This window comes from Notechis scutatus, chromosome 1 (assembly GCF_049901735.1).
Source record: "Notechis scutatus isolate UNSWTSFEM ecotype Mainland chromosome 1, rNotScu1.2, whole genome shotgun sequence".
Classification (NCBI taxonomy): domain Eukaryota; kingdom Metazoa; phylum Chordata; class Lepidosauria; order Squamata; family Elapidae; genus Notechis; species Notechis scutatus.
Window position 1 is genome coordinate 336,526,081 of NC_142009.1, and position 17,788 is coordinate 336,543,868.

General features: G+C 45.3%; 1 protein-coding gene across 1 annotated transcript in view; it reads right to left on the reverse strand.

Moving 5' to 3' along the window:
* Positions 1 to 6,315: 6,315 nt before the first annotated feature.
* ANKRD24 (ankyrin repeat domain 24) overlaps positions 6,316 to 17,788 on the reverse strand; it is a 42,775-nt gene continuing 31,302 nt past the window's right edge. The window contains exons 14-19 of the mRNA XM_087952806.1: positions 16,843 to 16,915; positions 15,288 to 15,409; positions 12,528 to 14,090; positions 11,079 to 11,246; positions 8,937 to 9,002; positions 6,316 to 6,875 (exon numbers count right to left, since the gene is read on the reverse strand). Coding sequence (XP_087808932.1) covers positions 6,798 to 6,875; positions 8,937 to 9,002; positions 11,079 to 11,246; positions 12,528 to 14,090; positions 15,288 to 15,409; positions 16,843 to 16,915 — 2,070 coding nt within the window. The 3' untranslated portion in view covers positions 6,316 to 6,797. The remainder of the gene's footprint in view (positions 6,876 to 8,936; positions 9,003 to 11,078; positions 11,247 to 12,527; positions 14,091 to 15,287; positions 15,410 to 16,842; positions 16,916 to 17,788) is intronic.

The following is a 17,788-nucleotide window of genomic DNA, read 5'->3' on the forward strand; positions in this document are numbered from 1 at the left end:
TTGTCCTGCCTTCTGGTGCATTGGAGAATAGGTTGACCCCCTCTTCTTTGGGGAAGGCCCTCAAATATTGGATCAATGTTATGTCACCCTTAGTGCTTCCTTCATTAAACTACACCTACCCAATTCCAGCAACAGTTCTTTCTATGTTTTAGTCTCCAGTCCCCTAATCGTCCTTGTTGCTCTTTGCATTCTTTCTAGAGTCTCAACATCTTTTTTATATCATGGTATAATCATTTGCAGCGTTACAAGTGTGGCCTTGCCAAGGCATTATAAAGTGGTATTAACCTTTCCTGTGATCTTGACTCGATCCCTCTAACTGGGACCTTCCTTTCCCCCAATAATGGGGAATAATAATTCAAGTTTTCATCACCCGCAGAATGGTCAGAAACAGGATCATCAGCCTGCCAGACCTCAAGATGTTGAAAAAGAGTTCAATAAACAAGAGCGAAGGCAGATGTTTTTATTGCTGTGAATTGTGAAAAGAAAGGCAGCAACACAGTGAATTTTCGTACAGATCCTTAGCTTAACCATGCAAGGAAATGATTCACCAAGCTTGTTTCCCCTGTTGCTTTATCTTATGATGCCCCCACCTGTCCAGAATTTCCAATTTTATTTTTTTTAACGTCAGGAAGGAAAAAAATGGTAGATTGCCAACATTCCTTCTGTGCCCGCCCAGAATTGCTAGAGCTAAAAATTCCATTGTGCCTTAAAGATGCTTACAAAAGCCAGTTTCCCCCTCCAGAAATGCCCTCACTCCCCAGCTGTCATTGAAATGCAGTCTCCCTAGGCTGTTCTGACCCAGGTTGGACCTTCAGACAAGACACACAGGCCTAAATGCAAAAACCGACTTACCTTCCTATTTGGGGTAGGCTTGAGCACCTTGCTTCCAACGGAGGCGGGGGTCTATGGAGATTCTCAGTCATCCAAATCCTGATTGTCCCAAAGGTGCTTTTTTTCCAAGGTTCTCTGTTTTTTCCTTGAAGATGTTTCACTTCTCATCCCAGAAACTTCTTCTGTTCTGACTGAATGATGGAGAACGGAAGGACTGCAAGGAATATAAATCCTTCCGGTCTCCGCCATTCAGTCAAAACGGAAGAAGCTTCTGGGATGAGAAACGAAAACGTCTTCAAGGATAAAACCAAGAAAAGTCCATCACTAGAGATTTTCAAGAATAGATTCGACAACCATTTGTTCGGAATGGTATAGAGACTCCTGGTTGAGCAGGGGGTTGAACTAGATGGCCTCCGAGGTCCCTTCCAACTCTGTTATTCTGTATTGTGAATACAGGTAGTCTTCTACCTATGACAGGTCACTTAGTGACCATTTGAAGTTACCCAAAAGCGACTTGCAACTCGCTTTGAAAGATACAACGGCTGCCGTCATTCAGTCTTACGACTGACTGCAGAGATGTTGCAAGACACACACACACACACACACACACCATCCTGCTGGGCACCTTTTTCCACTCGATGGAAATCAGGCAGCGACACCAAATCAGTTGGAGCTTGAAAGCCAAAGAAATCAAGAAGAACTGAGAATTTCGGGGCTCAGAAGCCACCGAAACGAAGGGGAGATCCCACCAGGGGTCCCAACCAACTTGACTTTTTTTTTTTTTTTTAAGCTTTGGAGAAAGTCAACCAGCCCTGAAGGATCAGCTTTATTTACTCAGCCAGCCGGCCTCGTGGTAAACCTCTGCAATATTTTGCAACAGGGTCATGGACCCAACGACCCTGTTCCAAAATAACCGTAAGGAGTCCAAAGTTTATGAACCCGTGACAAAATTTCTGAGCCCACCGATTCTCATTCTCATCAGTTCTCCATACAGGAATCGGCTGTGCCTAGTTTAATGAGCTGAAGGACTAGGGGTGACATGATAGCATCTTCCAATAGTTGAGGGGCTGCCAAATACCCTGTTTCTCCAACAATACGGCCTCCCCCAATAGGAAGTCCCAGCATGTTTTATAGGCATGAAATGAAATTAAGCCCCTCCTCCCCCCAAAATTAAGACCTATATTAAAACATGCAAAATGGGGGGGGGGGGTGAATGGTGGTGGTGGGGCTTGCCGTTAGGAAGTACTTTTGTTGCACACCCGGATATGGTGCTGCCTGCGTTGACCCCGAGACGAAGTGCCCCACCAACGCCGAGGTCAACATCCAAGCCGTCGCCGCCCACCCGCCCGAAGATGCAAGGGGGGGGGAATTAAGTCACCCCCAAAAAGACGGCCTAGCCATTTTTGGGGGGGCTCAAAAAAAAACAAAAAGACCCGGCCTTATTATATGAGAAACATGGTATTTTCCAAAGCACCCGAAGGCAAGATGAGGAACAACGGATGGAAACTAACCGAGGAGAGACGCAATCTGGAATTAACGAGAAACTTCCTAATAGTAAGAAGAGTTAATCAATGGAAGGGCTTGCCTCACGGGAGGCTTTCCAAAAAGAGACTGGACAGTTGTTTGTCTGAAATGATATAGGGTCTCCTGTTCAAGCAGTGGGTTGGACTAGAAGACCTCCAAGGTCCCTTCCAACTCTGTTATTCTATATTGTATTTCTTCCTTCCTTTCTTTGGCTTCCAATCTCCGTCTGCCCCGATCTCTTTGACTGCCGGTGCCAAGGAAGGATTGTGGGGGACCCCCGTGAGAATGACTGTAAATGGGGACAGGCTTGTGGGGGAGGGGGCTACAGCAGGCCATCCTCCCAGGGGTCACCCCTACCTCCAAGGCACCGTTTGAAAGATTTATGTTCATTTTAGTTCTTTAGCGTTGGCATCAAGGAGCTCAAGATACCGGGGTCATTCGGTGAGGCGGTTTCACCTAACAAATGTCTCGAGAAGGGGTCGTAATTGGCGGGCTCCATTACAGTCATATCTCGAGGACTGCCTTATTGAGCAGGGAACCTTTTTCTCTAACAACACTGCACAGTTAGTCCTCATTTAGCAAGCACCATTGGGACCGGCACCTCAGCGGTGAAGTAAATCGGTCGCTAAGTGAAACCAACGTTTCACTTCGGCTTTCCTTTGCTTTCCAGACCTGAAAAGATCCACGCTAGGATGGTTACGACATGTTACTATTTTCATCCTTGTCGTCGTTGTGGTTGCTAAATGAGACGGTCGCTAAACGAGGACTGTTTATGTTCAACTGCATTATGAACGTGCAGAAGCAAAATCAATCTGTAAGCTTGGCATCTCACTGCAGTTCTTGTTTTTGAAACACACACGTATACACAACACGAAAACACAGCCTCAAATCCACAACTCAGTAGCCAAACCCTCTGGAATTTTTACGTTCAACAACGATGTGCAATTGTGGAGTCCTTGTGGCAGATTGGCTTCTAAACTCTATGGCAAGGATTTCACTGGCCTGGTCCATTTGTCTCTATAAAGACAGGATTTGGGGAACAATGGCCCTTTTATGACTTGTGGACTTCAACTCCCAGAATTCCTGAGCCAGCTGGCTCAGGAATTCTGGGAGTTGAAGTCCAAAATGGTTGCCCACCATTTTGGGATGATAAAAAGGATTCTGGGAGTTGAAGTCCAAAATGGTTGCCCACCATTTTGGGATGATAAAAAGGATTCTGGGAGTTGAAGTCCAAAATGGTTGCCCACCATTTTGGGATGATAAAAAGGATTCTGGGAGTTGAAGTCCAAAATGGTTGCCCACCTCTAGGGATGATAAAAAGCAAAGAGAAGTGGAAGGGGCATTTGAATTGTCATCCAACCAGGGCCGAGACCAATGATTTTTTTTTTCTTTCCTTTTGATTTCAAGCAAGGTTGTATGGGCAGCATGTCTGGTTGTATTTGTTAACCGTGGCAGCTTTAAGACAGGTGGACTTCAACTCCCAGAATTCCCTAGCCAGTATGGCGTTGAAGTCCACTCATCTTAATGCTGCGAAAGTTAACAAGCACTGCTCTACAGCAAAACTTAATCTCTAATTCTAATCTAATCTCTTAATGGAAGAAAAATAAACACAGGCTGGCCCTTTTCCTTAAAAATTCCAGGAAGCGGTCCGCAGAATTTGACCATTGGCACCACCCAAGTTCACTCATCCCTACAAACAAACCTCGCCCATCCTAAATTTAAGGGCTTCACGACATCCTTGCTTTACGATCTTTGCTTCCTTGCGCACCGATTCCAGGTTTTAAAACGCACCGTTAAAAAAAACCTGTATCTGGAAGAATGTCATTTTGAAGCCAGCATAGAATCAAGGAACCAAGTCCGTGGGCCACAAAATCGGGGGAGCCTCCCCCCCCTCAAAAAAAGACAAGATGGCAGCCTTGAGGCACATTCTAAACAAAAGCAGAGCTCCTTTCACAATACAGGGAGTCCTCAGTATTGGATCACAATTCAGCCTATCGTTTATGCCGCTAAGTGAGACGTTTGTTAAGTGAGTTTTGTCCCATTTTACAACCTTTCTCGTCGCAGTTGTTAAGTGAATCACTGCAAATTGGTTAATAACACAGTTAAGTGAGTGCAGTTTCCACCTAGACTGCTTGTGAGAAGGTCACCAAAGGGGATCACGTGACCCCAGGACACGGCGACCGTCATAAACGTGAGTCAGTGGTCCAGCAACCGAATGTAAATCACATGACCAAGAGGGGTGCTGCAATGGCCGTAAGTGTGAGAAACAGCCCTAAGTCACATTTTACAGTGCTGTTGTAACTTCAAACGGTCACTAAATGGACCGTCGTAAGTTAAGGACTACCTGTATTATGGCTGCCATCTTGATTTTTGTGAAAAACAGACCTAGAATGAAAGGAACTCTGGACAACATTCAATTCTTTCTGCTCAGTGCAGGAAGAAATTCTGTTTTTACTTTTTAGCACAAATTACTATAATTCATCGGCAGTCCCCAGGAAAGGCTAAGGTGTTGCATAATTTCACTGGAAATCTTATTTGAAACCTTTGCACCCTTATCCAGAAGTTAAGCCACTGAGACTCGTTCTCAAATGCATGCTAAAATGATGGAAGACTACAATTGCATATATTTTTTTCCTAGCTACTAAAAGTTTTCCTGGCTTTGGGCGTTTCATCCCAGCCATTTCAATTTTAAGACGATTAAACCGTTAAACGGTTAAAGAGTGATGAAAAGTTAAGAATTTAAACTAATTTGCCCATTCGCCTAATGTAACATCTCGGCAGAGTTGCTTTCCCACACTCTAAAATTTCAGCAGATACAATGACTTGCTTTCAGACTCCCAGACCTCCCAAACAGGTAGTCCTTGACTTACGACCACAATGGAGCCCAACATTTCTGTTGCTTAGCGAGACAGTTGTTAAGTGAATTTTGCCTCATTTTACGACCGTTCTTGACACAGTTAAATGAATCACAGAGTTTGTGAAGCAAATCTGGATTCCTCATTGACTTGACTTGTCAGAAGGTCGCAAAAGGAGATCATGTGACCCCGGGACACTGCAATACTGGTCATAAATACGAGTCAGTTGCCAAGCCCCTGAATTTTGATCACATGGCTATGGGGAGACTGCAACAGTCGTAAGTGTGAAAAAAAATCATTTTTTCCAGTGCTGTTATTAACTCTGGTCATTAAATGAGCAGGTATAAGTTGAGGACTACCTGTAACTTTGTCCTTTGTCCGTGTTAAAAAAAAAATTACTACATTTGTATCCCACTGCTTTTCTGCCCAAGTTGGGGAGAGGCAAAAAAGTCAAGATGGCAGCCCTGTTCTTTTTCTGCACATGTTACAAAACACATTAAAAAGAGATGTGGCTTCAATTATGCAGATGTGACACTCCCCCCCCCAACTTACCCATTTGACACACACACACACACACACACACACACACACACCCTGGTATAGAACTCAAAAGCTACATAGTTTCCCCCGCTTTACCAAAACAACAACCATGCAGGTAGTCTGTGATCAGAGAGACCAACTGGCCTAAGATTCTCCAGTAAGGAAGCATCGGGACTCATTTTTTCTTTTTCTTTTTTTGCCATTAGATGCAGTGGAAATAAACGGCTGACCACTAGGGGTCACGCCCGGGGTGGGATTCAAATTTTTTAACAACCGGTTCTGTGGGCATGGCTTAGTTGGTGGGCGTGGCTTGGTGGTCATGTTATTGGCTGGGCGTGGCCAACTCAATATCACATCGAGGCACGCATCTCCTCGCCTGGCCTCACGACTGTGGGGATGCTGCAACAGTCGTAAGTGTGAAAAATGGTCGTAAGTCACTTTCTTCAGTGCCATTGTAACTTTGAATGGTCACTCCACCCAAGCAAAGTACCAGCAAAGGAGGGGGGGAAAAACTCAAGAGACGTTCCTGAGACAGGAAGTCTCGTCCTGCCAAGAATGTAATAAGGGTTAACGGAGAGGCAGTTTCTGTAAGCAACCCCAGAATGTTTCCTTCCTGCCTTCCTTACAGGATTAGGCCAGTAATTTCTTCTAACAACCGGTTCTCCAAACTGCTTAGAATGTTAACAACCGGTTCTAGCGAATAGGTGCGAACTGGTAGAATCCCACCCCTGGTCACGCCCCTGACCCACCCTAGACCTTTCATCTCTCTACTCTACCCCCTTGCAATGACCCTGTAGCCTTTAACATTGTGAGAAATTCATCCGGGAGAGCTTTGGCCGCCGTGAACATGGAAAAGTGAAGGCGCCAAGGATTTCCTGCCTGCTGTGAAGCAATTCAAAGGCATTTGGGTTCCAGCTGCTCTACTCCCTCCCTGGCTCACCGTTGGACTGGTTAGTTGGTGTGACCTTGATGTCCTTCTTCCCCCAAGGAAATGTCCCAGCCTGCCCACCCCACCCCAGGTTCGAGTTTGCAACCCGTCGCCTTGTCTCATCTGCTTTGTTCCTGGAGCCTTTGCATCTTCAAAATCTGGAAGAGGATTCTTTGGACGTCTTCATCCATGTGGCCCTGTGAGGAGCAGAGAGGGGGAAAGAAATAAGATGAGATCATGAACATCTGGAGGTGTTCCTCAGCATTTAACCAAGATGGTTAAATCATGGCTGGTAGGAGGACTTCTGCCTTTGTCCTTACAAGAGGACAGAGCCAAATATGTAATCTCACTTTTCAAGGAGATTGTTTTTGCTTGAGGGAATCACTACAGGAACAACAGCCACGATTTCCCTGATAAAGGAGAATATTTGTAGCTCAGGGTTGACATAACAGAGTTGGAAGGGACCTTGTAGGTCATCTAATCCAACCCCCCGCCCAAGCGGGAGACCCTACACCATTTCTGACAGATGGCAGTCCAATCTCTTCTTGAAAGTCTCAAGCGATGGCGCTCCCACAACTTCTGAGGGCAACTTCTGTTCCATGGGTTGATGGTTCTCACTGTCAGATGAATCACATGAGGGGTCCTTGGTGGTCTCCGAGTCTTTGTGGTTTTCTTGCAGATGTTTCATAACCCGACTAGGTAACATCAGTGCCAATCACGGGACTAGTCACGCTGCCACTGATAATGTTACCTAGTTGGGTCATGAAATGTCTGCAAGAAGACCTGTGAGATGGCTGGACGTTTCGTAACTTACAGGTTAGCACTTTCCACGTTTTTCCTGATTATTTTAACAGATCAAGAGAGTTGGAAGGGACCTGGTAGGTCATCTAGTCCAACCACCCCCACCCATGCTAATTGATTTTAACTTCTTTTCAACCATTTTTGTCATGGTTGTTTTTGCAGGCTGGGGAATTTTGGCAACTGAAGTCTGCACACCTTCAAAGTTGCCAAGGTTGAGAAACGTGGTTCTAACAGATGATGGGAAACACATTTCTTTTTTTTTTTCCTTTCCATACTTTAACTCTGGCTGGAAAGATAAGAATTTGGTCCAGGAAAGACTTTAGTTAGAACTCGGTGGGGAATTGAGCCTGGAATCCACTATCTTGTTCAGAGGCTCTGGATGCTGACCAATTAGACATCAGCCTGCATAGTTTGTTCCTCAAGGGGCTCTATGGAAGAGTCAACATAAATGGAAACACTGTCATCCAGGTAGTCCTTGACTTACAACAGTTCATGTAGTGACAGTTTGAAGTTACAACGGCAGTGAAAAAAAGTGACATGGCCAGTTTTTCCCATTTATGACCGTTGCCGCATTCCCTGTGGTCAGGTGATTTACACTTGGGTGCTTGACAACTGACTCACATTTATGACGGTTGCAGCATCCCAGAGTTACAGGGATCCCCCTTTTGTGACCTTCTGACAAGCCAAGGCAACGGGAGAGCCAGATTCCGCTTCACAACTGTGTTACTCACTTAACAACCGCGGGTGATTCACTTAAGAAATATGGTGAGAAAAGGTGGCCAAACTCACTCGATATGTACATTTTGGGCTCAAATGTGGTCGTAGCTTGAGGACGACCTTTATGTTCAAGCGTGAAGAGTATCTCGTTCCCGAGGCAAAGTTTAATTGCTTGAACAGGACTTTTAAGCTAACTTGGACATGTTAGTTTTTAAGGGATGGACAGCTATTCCCACTCCAAAGCCAAAAGCAGCTTTGGAGCAAGCCTGGATGTACGTGTGCGCACGTATCCACATAAACACACATAAATAGGAGGCAGGACGAGAAACCATGGTTGGAAACTAACCAAGGAGAGAAGCAACCTGGAATTAAGGAGAAGCTTTTTAACAGGGAGGACAAATAACCAGCGGAACAGCTTTCCCTCCAAAAGTCATGGGTGCTGCATCCCTGGAGGTTTTGAAGAAGATAATCTAGATAATCACTTTATCTGAAATGGTTTTCCCTTCCAGCTCATTCTATTTTAGATGTTCAGGCAACCCCCGTGCACTCTCTCACGTTCACATTCAAACCCACCATCGGTGTCCCCACACTCAAATGGCAGTTCAGTCTTCTAGCCCCCTCCCGCCTCCTCTCAACTTAGGGTCCCCGAAAACATATTCCAGATTCTTCTTTGCTCACCCACACTATGAAATGCAGTATTTCTAACTCAGTGTCAGGAAGGAAGACCTGGGCCAACCCACCTGGATAGCGTAGAGAAGGTGTCCTCTGTACAAAGAGATGATATTGCTATGCCGTCGCTCAGATTCCTAGTGCAAAAAAGAGAATGAAAAGAAATTAGAAATCGTTTCAAATAGAATAAAATAACCGAAGTGGCTCAGCTAAGACTATTTCGGGGGGAGGGGGGGATTCACTGCGGTCACAAGCATCTCCAAATTTTTTCCTTGCCTGAGGAGAGCTTGCCTGTTTACGGCCCTCACTCTGAATTTACCAGGTGAGTTTGTTTGGTTTATTTTTTATGGGATTCCCAATGAGCTATTCTCGATCCTATTAAAATTCTGGGGGTTAATTTTAAAATTTCTTACAGAACATTGTTGTTGTTTTTTCCAGAGATGTTTAGCTAACCACCACAGCTTCGAGAGTTGGTCCCATCTCATGCAAACTTCTACCTTTTATTCAAGTAAGGTATAGTCATGGCTGTTAGGGATAACATTGTTTACCCTAACTGGTTTGGATAAAAATAATAAATATGGTATCATGGTTTGTTAGTTAAAGTGTGTGTAACTTTAACTGCAAGAATGTAATTAAGGGTGTGGTTGTAAAAGCACTATATAAGAAGCGAGGCAATTTCAGCTCGCTCTCTCTGGCTTACTGATCCCTAATTACTGAATGGATTGATGACTGCGTTCTTGCCGAAGAAGGAGTGTTGAGAACTCAACGGAGAGAAGATAAAGATTGGACAGATTTATTGTAAGTGAACTGACATTGGCTATTCAACACGGACTTTGCAAATAGAGTATCCTCGACAAGACTTGACTGAAAATGATATATGACTAATGGACCGTTTATATGACTATGCTATAATTCTTAAATGGAATAAATTATCATTTTTGATAGCACAAGCGTATCTGTATTTTTACTGCGTGTTAACTAGAAAACTTATCTCACACATTTACCTGTCTTCCTATCTGACTTCGCTGCACATTCTGTTTAGTTTGTTTTCCTTAACACCCGTTGGGGAATCCAGGCTTAACAATGGCCAAGAGCTTTTTTATTGGCTGGTTGGTTGATTACTATACGCGCCATTAAGTTGTTAAAAGAACTGTGTTCTAGACATGAAACACAGGTCATCTCCATCTCACCTGGAAGTGGGATTTTAACAGAATAACACAATTGGAAGGGACCTTTGAGGTCTTCTAGTTCCACCTGCGGCTCACACATAGGCTTTATACCATTTCAGAAAAATGGTTGTCCAATTTCTTCTTAAAACCCCCCCAGTGATGGAACACTCACAACTTGAGGCAAATCGTCCCCCTGATTAATTGTCCTCAGAAAATTTCTCCTCATTTCTAGGTTGCTTCTCTCCTCAGTTAGTTTCTATCCGTTGCTCCTTGTCCTGCCTTCAGGTGCTTTGGAAAATAGCTTGACTCCCTCTTCTTTGGGGCAACCCCTGAGATATTGGAACGCTGCAATCTTGTCACACACACACACCCCAAGTCCTTCTTTTCTCTAGACTAGACCCAATTTCTGTAGCTGTTCTTCATAGGTTTTAGCCTCTAATCATCATCCTTAGAAAGAATGCTATTCTCTGCATCCTTTCTAGGGTCTTAACCTCTTTTTTTTTGTATCATGGTGGACCAAAACTGGATGTAAGCGCCGTGGTGGGGCCATGGTTAGAATGCAGTATTGCAGGCCGACTCTGCTCACTGCCAGCAGTTTGATCCTGACCAGTTCAATGTTGACTCGGCTTTCCATCCTTTCAAGGTCCGTAAAATGAGGAGCCAGATGGTTGGGGGACAATATGCTGACTCTGTAAACCGCTTAGGGCTGTAAAGCACTGTGAAGTGGTATATAAGTCTAAGTGTTCTTCCCAATGTGGTCTTACCAAATACATTACTCCTGGTTCATTTTCCGAGGAACACCTGACCCATCTCAAATGGAAGGAACCAGACAATTGAGTTTGATGGACCTCCTAAAACAGGGGTGTCCAACCTTGGCAACTTTAAGACTTGTGGACTTCAACTCCCAGAGTTCCTCAGCCAGCAAAGCTGGCTGAGGAACTCTGGGAGTTGAAGTCCACAAGTCTTAAAGTTGCCAAGGTTGGACACCCCTGTTCTAAAACAACTCTCCTTAATTCCCCTCTCTTTCTTTTGTATGATACTCACAATCAACTGCTGCTCCAGATCTTTAATTGTCCTCTGGAAGGCAGCTACGTCCAGCTCGCTCTCTACCTTTGGTAAAAAGATCCCTTTAGGGGAAGCACCACTAGACAGCTCGGAAAGATCCTTCAGAGCTTCTTTCAGTTTGAAGACCTCCTTGGAGAGATCTGTGATCTGCCAAGGAAGGAAGGGGGGGGAAAATGACACAGGCGGTAAGCAACACGTCTGGATTCTTCTACTGGATGCCCAGTTCATCTGCATAGGTCACAGTAGGCAAAGCACCAGGAGGAGTGAGAAAGAGTAAATCAAAGGAATTAAGGCCTGAGATAAGAAAACGAGGTGGAATTTCAGCTAATTTCAGTTCATCCCAGAGGCAATTTCCGTTTACATCAGGCTATCCAAACTTGGCCATTTTAAGACCTGTGGACTTCAATTCCCAGAATTCCCTAGATAGCCTATACTATAGACAATTTATTTATTTATTTATTTATTTTTATTTATTTATTTATTTATTTGATTTGTCAATTGTTTACAAGATAATAAGTATAAGTGTATACATAGTTATGAATATACGAAATGGGTACATATAAGAAAAATAAAAGAAAAATAAAAGGAACAATAGGACAGGGACGGTAGGCACGTTGGTGCGCTTATGCACGCCCCCTAGAGACCTCTTAGGAAAGGGGTGAGGTCAATAGTAGACAGTCTAAGGTTAAAGTTTTTGGGGTTTGGGGAAGAAACCACAGAGTCGGGTAGAGTATTCCAGGCATTGGCCACTCTGTTGCTGAAGTCGTATTTCCTGCAATCAAGTTTGGTGCGGTTAACCTTGAGTTTGTATCTATTGTGTGCTCTTGTGTTGTTACGATTGAAGCTGAAGTATTCATTGACAGGTAGGACATTGCAATGTATGATTTTGTATACCATGCTTAAGTCAGACCGAAGACGGCGTAATTCAAGGTTTTCTAGTTCTAGAATTTCAAGTCCGGTGGAGTAGAGTAGAGGAGTGGAGAACTCTTCTTGTGAAATATTTCTGGACTTTCTCAATTGTGCTAATATCAGATACGTAATGTGGGTTCCAGACTGATGAGCTGTATTCGAGTATTGGTCTAGCAAATGTCTTGTATGCTCTAGTTAGTAGTGTGATATTACCAGAGAAAAAGCTACGTAGGATTAGGTTAACAACTCTTAATGCCTTTTTGGCTCTGTAGTTGCAGTGGGCTCTAGCACTTAGATCATTAGAGGTGAGTATTCCAAGGTCCTTTTTACAGAGCTTGGATCATCAACAAGATCTTGATTCCTGCAACCATTCTTTCTATGTTTTAGTCTCCAGTCCCCTAATCATCTTTCTTTTCACTGCACTCTTTCTAGAGTCTCAACATCTTATTGTGACCCAAACTGGATGCAATAGGACACCGTCCGAGAGTAATTTTTTCGGACGAACCAAACAGGACTCACCTTCTTGTCTTTCTCTTTAACCAGCTTGGCAGAGTCCTCGATGTGGCTGTGCAGCTCCTGGAGACGTTCGGACTCTGCCCGCAGGCTCTGCAGCTGCTTTTCGGCGGCGGCTAACTGCGCCTCAGCCGCGTGCTTCTCACTCTTCATGAAGAGGGCCTCCCGCTGCACCTGGAAGACTTCGGTGCAGGTCCGTTCATGCTTGCTGCCCAGGTCGCTCAGCTTCGCCTTCAGGGCCTCGATTTCGGCCTGCAAGGTGGCCCTCAGCTGCTCTTGGGCCTCCGCGGAGACGGCACCTTGACAGGCCTCGTCCAGCTGGGCCTGGAGATGGGATGCCTCGTGGGCTTTGGCTTTCAGCTCCTGCTCCAACTGCTTTGTTTTGGCCTTCAACTCCCACAAGGTGCCCTCCAAGGCCTCCTTGGCCCGAGCATGCTCGGCCAGGGGCACCGACTCTCGCCTGTACGTCTCGGTGGTCTTCTGAAGTTCTGCCAGCTCCGTCTGGGTGGAGGTGTACTTCTCTTTCATCTCCAGCAGCTTCTTCTCAGCCTCGGAGAGGGCGGCCTTCAACTTCTCCACTACATCTTCGTGGTCCACTCTGGGGACGAACTGAGAAGCCAGCCTCTCCTTAGTCCCTTGAAGCTCCTCTTCCAGCTTCTCCCGGCCTTCTCGGAGCTCCTCAACGTGAGCCTTCACTTCTTCGTGTTGCTTCGTCACGGCCTTCAGCTGCTCTCGCAACTTGGTAGCCTCCTCCTGAAGAGCCTGGCTGACTGAAGACCTTCCTTCAAGCACCTTGTGTCTCTCCTCCTCCAAGGAGGCCCTCAGTTCTCTTAGTTCTGTTTCCACAGAGGTGCATCTCTTAAGAAGGGCCTCTTTCTCCCGAGACATTGCATCCAAGGAGGCACCCAGGGTGGCTTTCACCTCCTCGTATGCCTCAACGGAGCAGTTTTGGGCCTCTCTTTCTTCTTGGACCCTCAGCAGCCCCTCCAAATCCTTCATCTTCCGATCTCGCTCCTTCAGCTCCTCCCGAGTCTGGTGGAGAGTAGCCTTCACTGTCTCGAGTTCAATTCTGGAACTCTCCTCCATCTCTTTCTCCTCCATGGACAAGATGCCCAGCTCGATCTGATCTTCAAGGATCTTGACTTCAGCCAAAGCTGCCTGATATTTCTCCTGGGTCTCGTTCAGCTCGTTCATCAGCTGCTCCATCTGTTCTCGGGTTACCGGGTTGAATTTGCTTTTCCCTTCCGGTTCCGACTCTGCTTTCCTCTCCATCGCTCGGTTCTCTCCGATCTGATCGTCCGGGAGGCTGATCTTCTCCAAAGCTTCTTTAAGGGCCGCGATTTGCTTCTCGTAATCGTCCTTCAGCTGCTCGTAAGCCTCTGCAGAAATGAGCTTACGAGGGCTTCCATCTGTTCCGTTGCTTTCCAGGGACTTCAGAAGCTCTTGGGCCTCCAGCTGCTGTCCTTTCAGCTTCTCGAACTCAGATCTGAGCGAGTCATACAAAATGACAGGGATGAAATCCCCGGAAGTGTCAGCCTCGCTCTGCTCCTTCTCATCTTTCTCCAGAACCTGCACAAAACAAAAAATTTGATTTATGGGATACACACAGAGAGAAAGGAAGAAAAACCACAAATGTGTTCAGGAGAGAGTTTAATGCAGGAGTCCTCAAACGTGGCCATTTTAAGACTTGTGGACTTCAACTCCCAGAATTCCTCAGCCAGCATAGCGTAGCTGGTTGAGGAATTCTGGGAGTTGAAGTCCACAAGTCTTAAAGTGGCCAAGTTTGGAGACCTCTGGTTTAATGCATAGCCGTGGTGACTTTCTTCGGCTTTTGACCGATACTTTTCGTTCTTCTGCTGCATTTTGCCTTCCGTGGCTAACCCCAAGAGGAAATTTATTGTCATTTACAATAACAACGAAATATAACTATTGTTATTCCTCGACTTAATGACCTCAATTGAGCCGCAAATTTCCATAGCTACAGCGAGACTGTTGTTAAGTGAGTTTTGCCCCATTTTAGGACCTCTCCTGCCACAGTTGTTAAGTGAATCAGTAATTCTTAAGTGAATTTGGCTTCACCAGAAGGTTGCAAAGATGACATCACTTCCGGGACCCTGAAACTGTCATAAGTACAAGTCAGTTGCCAATGGATTGAATTTGGATCACCTGACCACGGAGAGGCTGCCAGGGTCATTATGTGTGAAAAACAGTCGTAAGACACTTTTTCCAGTGCCATCATACTTTTGAAACGGTCACTAAATGAACTGCTGTAGGTCAAGGACTCCCTGTAGTTTAGAGTTGGTAAACTCAAGTAATGCAGGTAGTCCTCGGCTTACAATCACCATTGAGCCCAAAATTTCTGTCGCTAAGTGAAAGAGTGGTTAAGTGAGCTGTGCCCCATGTTATGACCTTTCAGGCCACCATCGTGAAGTGAATCGCTGCAGTTCTTAAGTTAGTTACCCGGTTGTTAAGTGAATCTGGCTTCCCCGTGGACTTCGCTTGTCGGAAGGTTGCAAAAGGGGATCTCATGACCGCGGGATACTGCAACCGTCGTAACTATGAGTCATTGCCAAGCATTTGAATTCTGATCACATGACCATGGAGACGCCGCGACGATCATAAGCATGAAAAACAGTCTCATGTCACTATTTTTCAGTGCCGTTGTAACTTTGAATGGTCACTAAATGAACTGTTGTAAGTCAAGGACTTTCTCTATTTCTCCACAGCAGGTGAGTGAATGCCCAGGTGGTCAAAGCTAGGATTTACCTGTATTTTTTCCATTAGCTTTTTGTTCTTCTGGGTTAGGGACTCGATCTGGCCCTGCAGGGTTGCTAAGAGTTCTTCCGTGGAGGCATTTAAAGTTTTCTTGGAGAGAAGCTCAGCGGTTGCTAGAAAGAAAAGAAGAAGAAATGGAAAAAAAGTGAAAACGTGCAAAAAAAAATAGATTAAACCTGGTGGAGAAGGGAAAGCCTCGCCCCAGGCTAAAGTTACAAAAATGCAGTTAGTCCTCGACTTACAACCCCCATGGAGCCCAACATGTCTTCTGTTGCTAAGTCAGATGTTTGTTCACTGAGTTTCGCCCTGTTTTGCCACCTTTCTTGCCACGGTCGTTAAGCGAAACATTGCAGTTGATATAAGTTAGTGAGCCAGTTGTTAAGCAAATCCGGCTTCCCCATGAAATTTGCTGGTCAGAGGGTCCCAAAAGGAGATCACATGACTCCAGGACCTTGCAACCGTCATAAATACGAGTCTGAACTTTAATTATGTGACTACAGGAATGCCACAACAATCATAAAAGTGTGAAAAACGGTCATAAGTCCCTGGTGTTAGTGCCATTGTAACTTTGAATGGTTGCTTAATGAGCCGTTGTAAGTCGAGGACTACCTGTGTTCTCCTCAGATACGCCCTCGAGATGGCCAATAGCGGTGGCAGTCACTAATACAGGTCATCCTCATCTTATGACCACCATTGGGGGCCTGAATTTCCATTGCCAAGCGAGCTGGCTGTTAACTGAATCGCACCTGATTTCCTGACTTTTTTTGCTATGGTTCTTAAGTTAATCACTGCAGTTGTTAAGTGAATTGCAAGGTCGTTAAGTGAATCTAGCATCCTCCATGGACGTTGCTGGTCAGAAGCTGGCCGGGATGGTCACAAACGGAGATCACACAACCCCAGAATCTTGCAACCACTATAAATACATACTGATGTTCAAGTGCCTGCATTTTGTGTTACATTGCAATAGTTGTGAGTGTGAGAATCGTTCGTACGAAGTCACTTTTTTTTCAATGCTGTTGAAATTTCAAACGGTCACTAAATGAATGGATGACAGTCAAGGACGACCTGTATTTAGAGGGGATCTCACCTATAGATTTGTCAAGTTCTGAACATATTACACAGGTAGTCCCGGACTTACGACCACAATCGAGCCAAAAAAATGTATCTTGCTAAGTAACAATAAGTAACTAATATTTGTTAAGTGCAATTTAACCCATTTTGTGACCTTTCTTGCCCCGTTGTTCACTGAACCGCTGCCGTTGTTAAATTTGTCACACGGTTGTTAAGTGAATCTGACTTTTCCCATTGACTTCGCTTGTCAGAAGGTCGCAAAAGGGGATCAAACCGGGATGCTGCAAACCATCATAAATATGAGTCGGTTTCCAAGTGTCTGTATTTTGTTCACATGACCATGGTGATGCCGCCATGGTTGTGTGAAAAACGGTCATAGGTCACTTTTTTTTCTCCTTGTAACTTCAAACGGTCACTGAATGAGCTGTTGTGAAGTCGAGGACTACCTGCCGACAGATTTAAGACCCAGCCTTACCTGGGAACTCCAGCAGTTCTCCCTCTTCATCCTGCAGGGTTTCAACATCATAACTGGTATTTTCCTTCTCGTACTGCACAAAGAGAAGACGAGATGGGGGATTTCCCCAAAAGTGGGAATCTACAACAAGTTCTACGGAGAAGGTGAGGAGCCGACGGACACCCTTCGGCTCAAGGAAAAGATAACTACGAGGGCTATCCACAAAATAGATTACGTTTTCGTCTGTAGCAAGAAGGGGCGGAGCTAGCACGGCCATCTTTGGTCTGTGCGTCCGCCGCTCAGTCTGCATCTAGTCGTGCTAGTGGGAGGTTCGTATCGTTGCCCGTTATTTCACAGCAAACGTTTGAAATGTGTGCTGCCATTGAAAATCCCTCAAGTTGTGAGGTGCGATCAGTGATAAGGTTTTTGTTGGCAAAAAACCATAAACCGATTGAAATTTTTCGGCAACTGCGTGAAGTGTACGGGGACAACATCATCACTGAAGGTGGAGTGCGCCAATGGTGCATTAAGTTTAAAAATGGACGAACTAACGTTCATGATGAACAGTGGAGTGGACATCCGAGCATTGTGACTGATGAACTGGTCGCGAAAGTCGATGACAAGATTCGTGAAAACTCGAGGGATTTTCAATGGCAGCACACATTTCAAATGTTTGCTGTGAAATAACGGGCAACGATACGAACCTCCCACTAGCACGACTAGATGCAGAGTGAGCGGCGGACGCACAGACCAAAGATGGCCGCCCTAGCTCCGCCCCTTCTTGCTACAGACGAAAACGTAATCTATTTTGTGGATAACCCTCGTATTTTGAAAAATGACTTCATGCAAACACCGGGAGGTACATTTGTCCCTCTTGGATACCGTCCAGATGTGAGGGAAGGCCATCCGGATTCTCAAGAGGGAGGGGAGGGTAGGTCCTAGGTGCTCTCTGAGTTTAGTTGTTTCC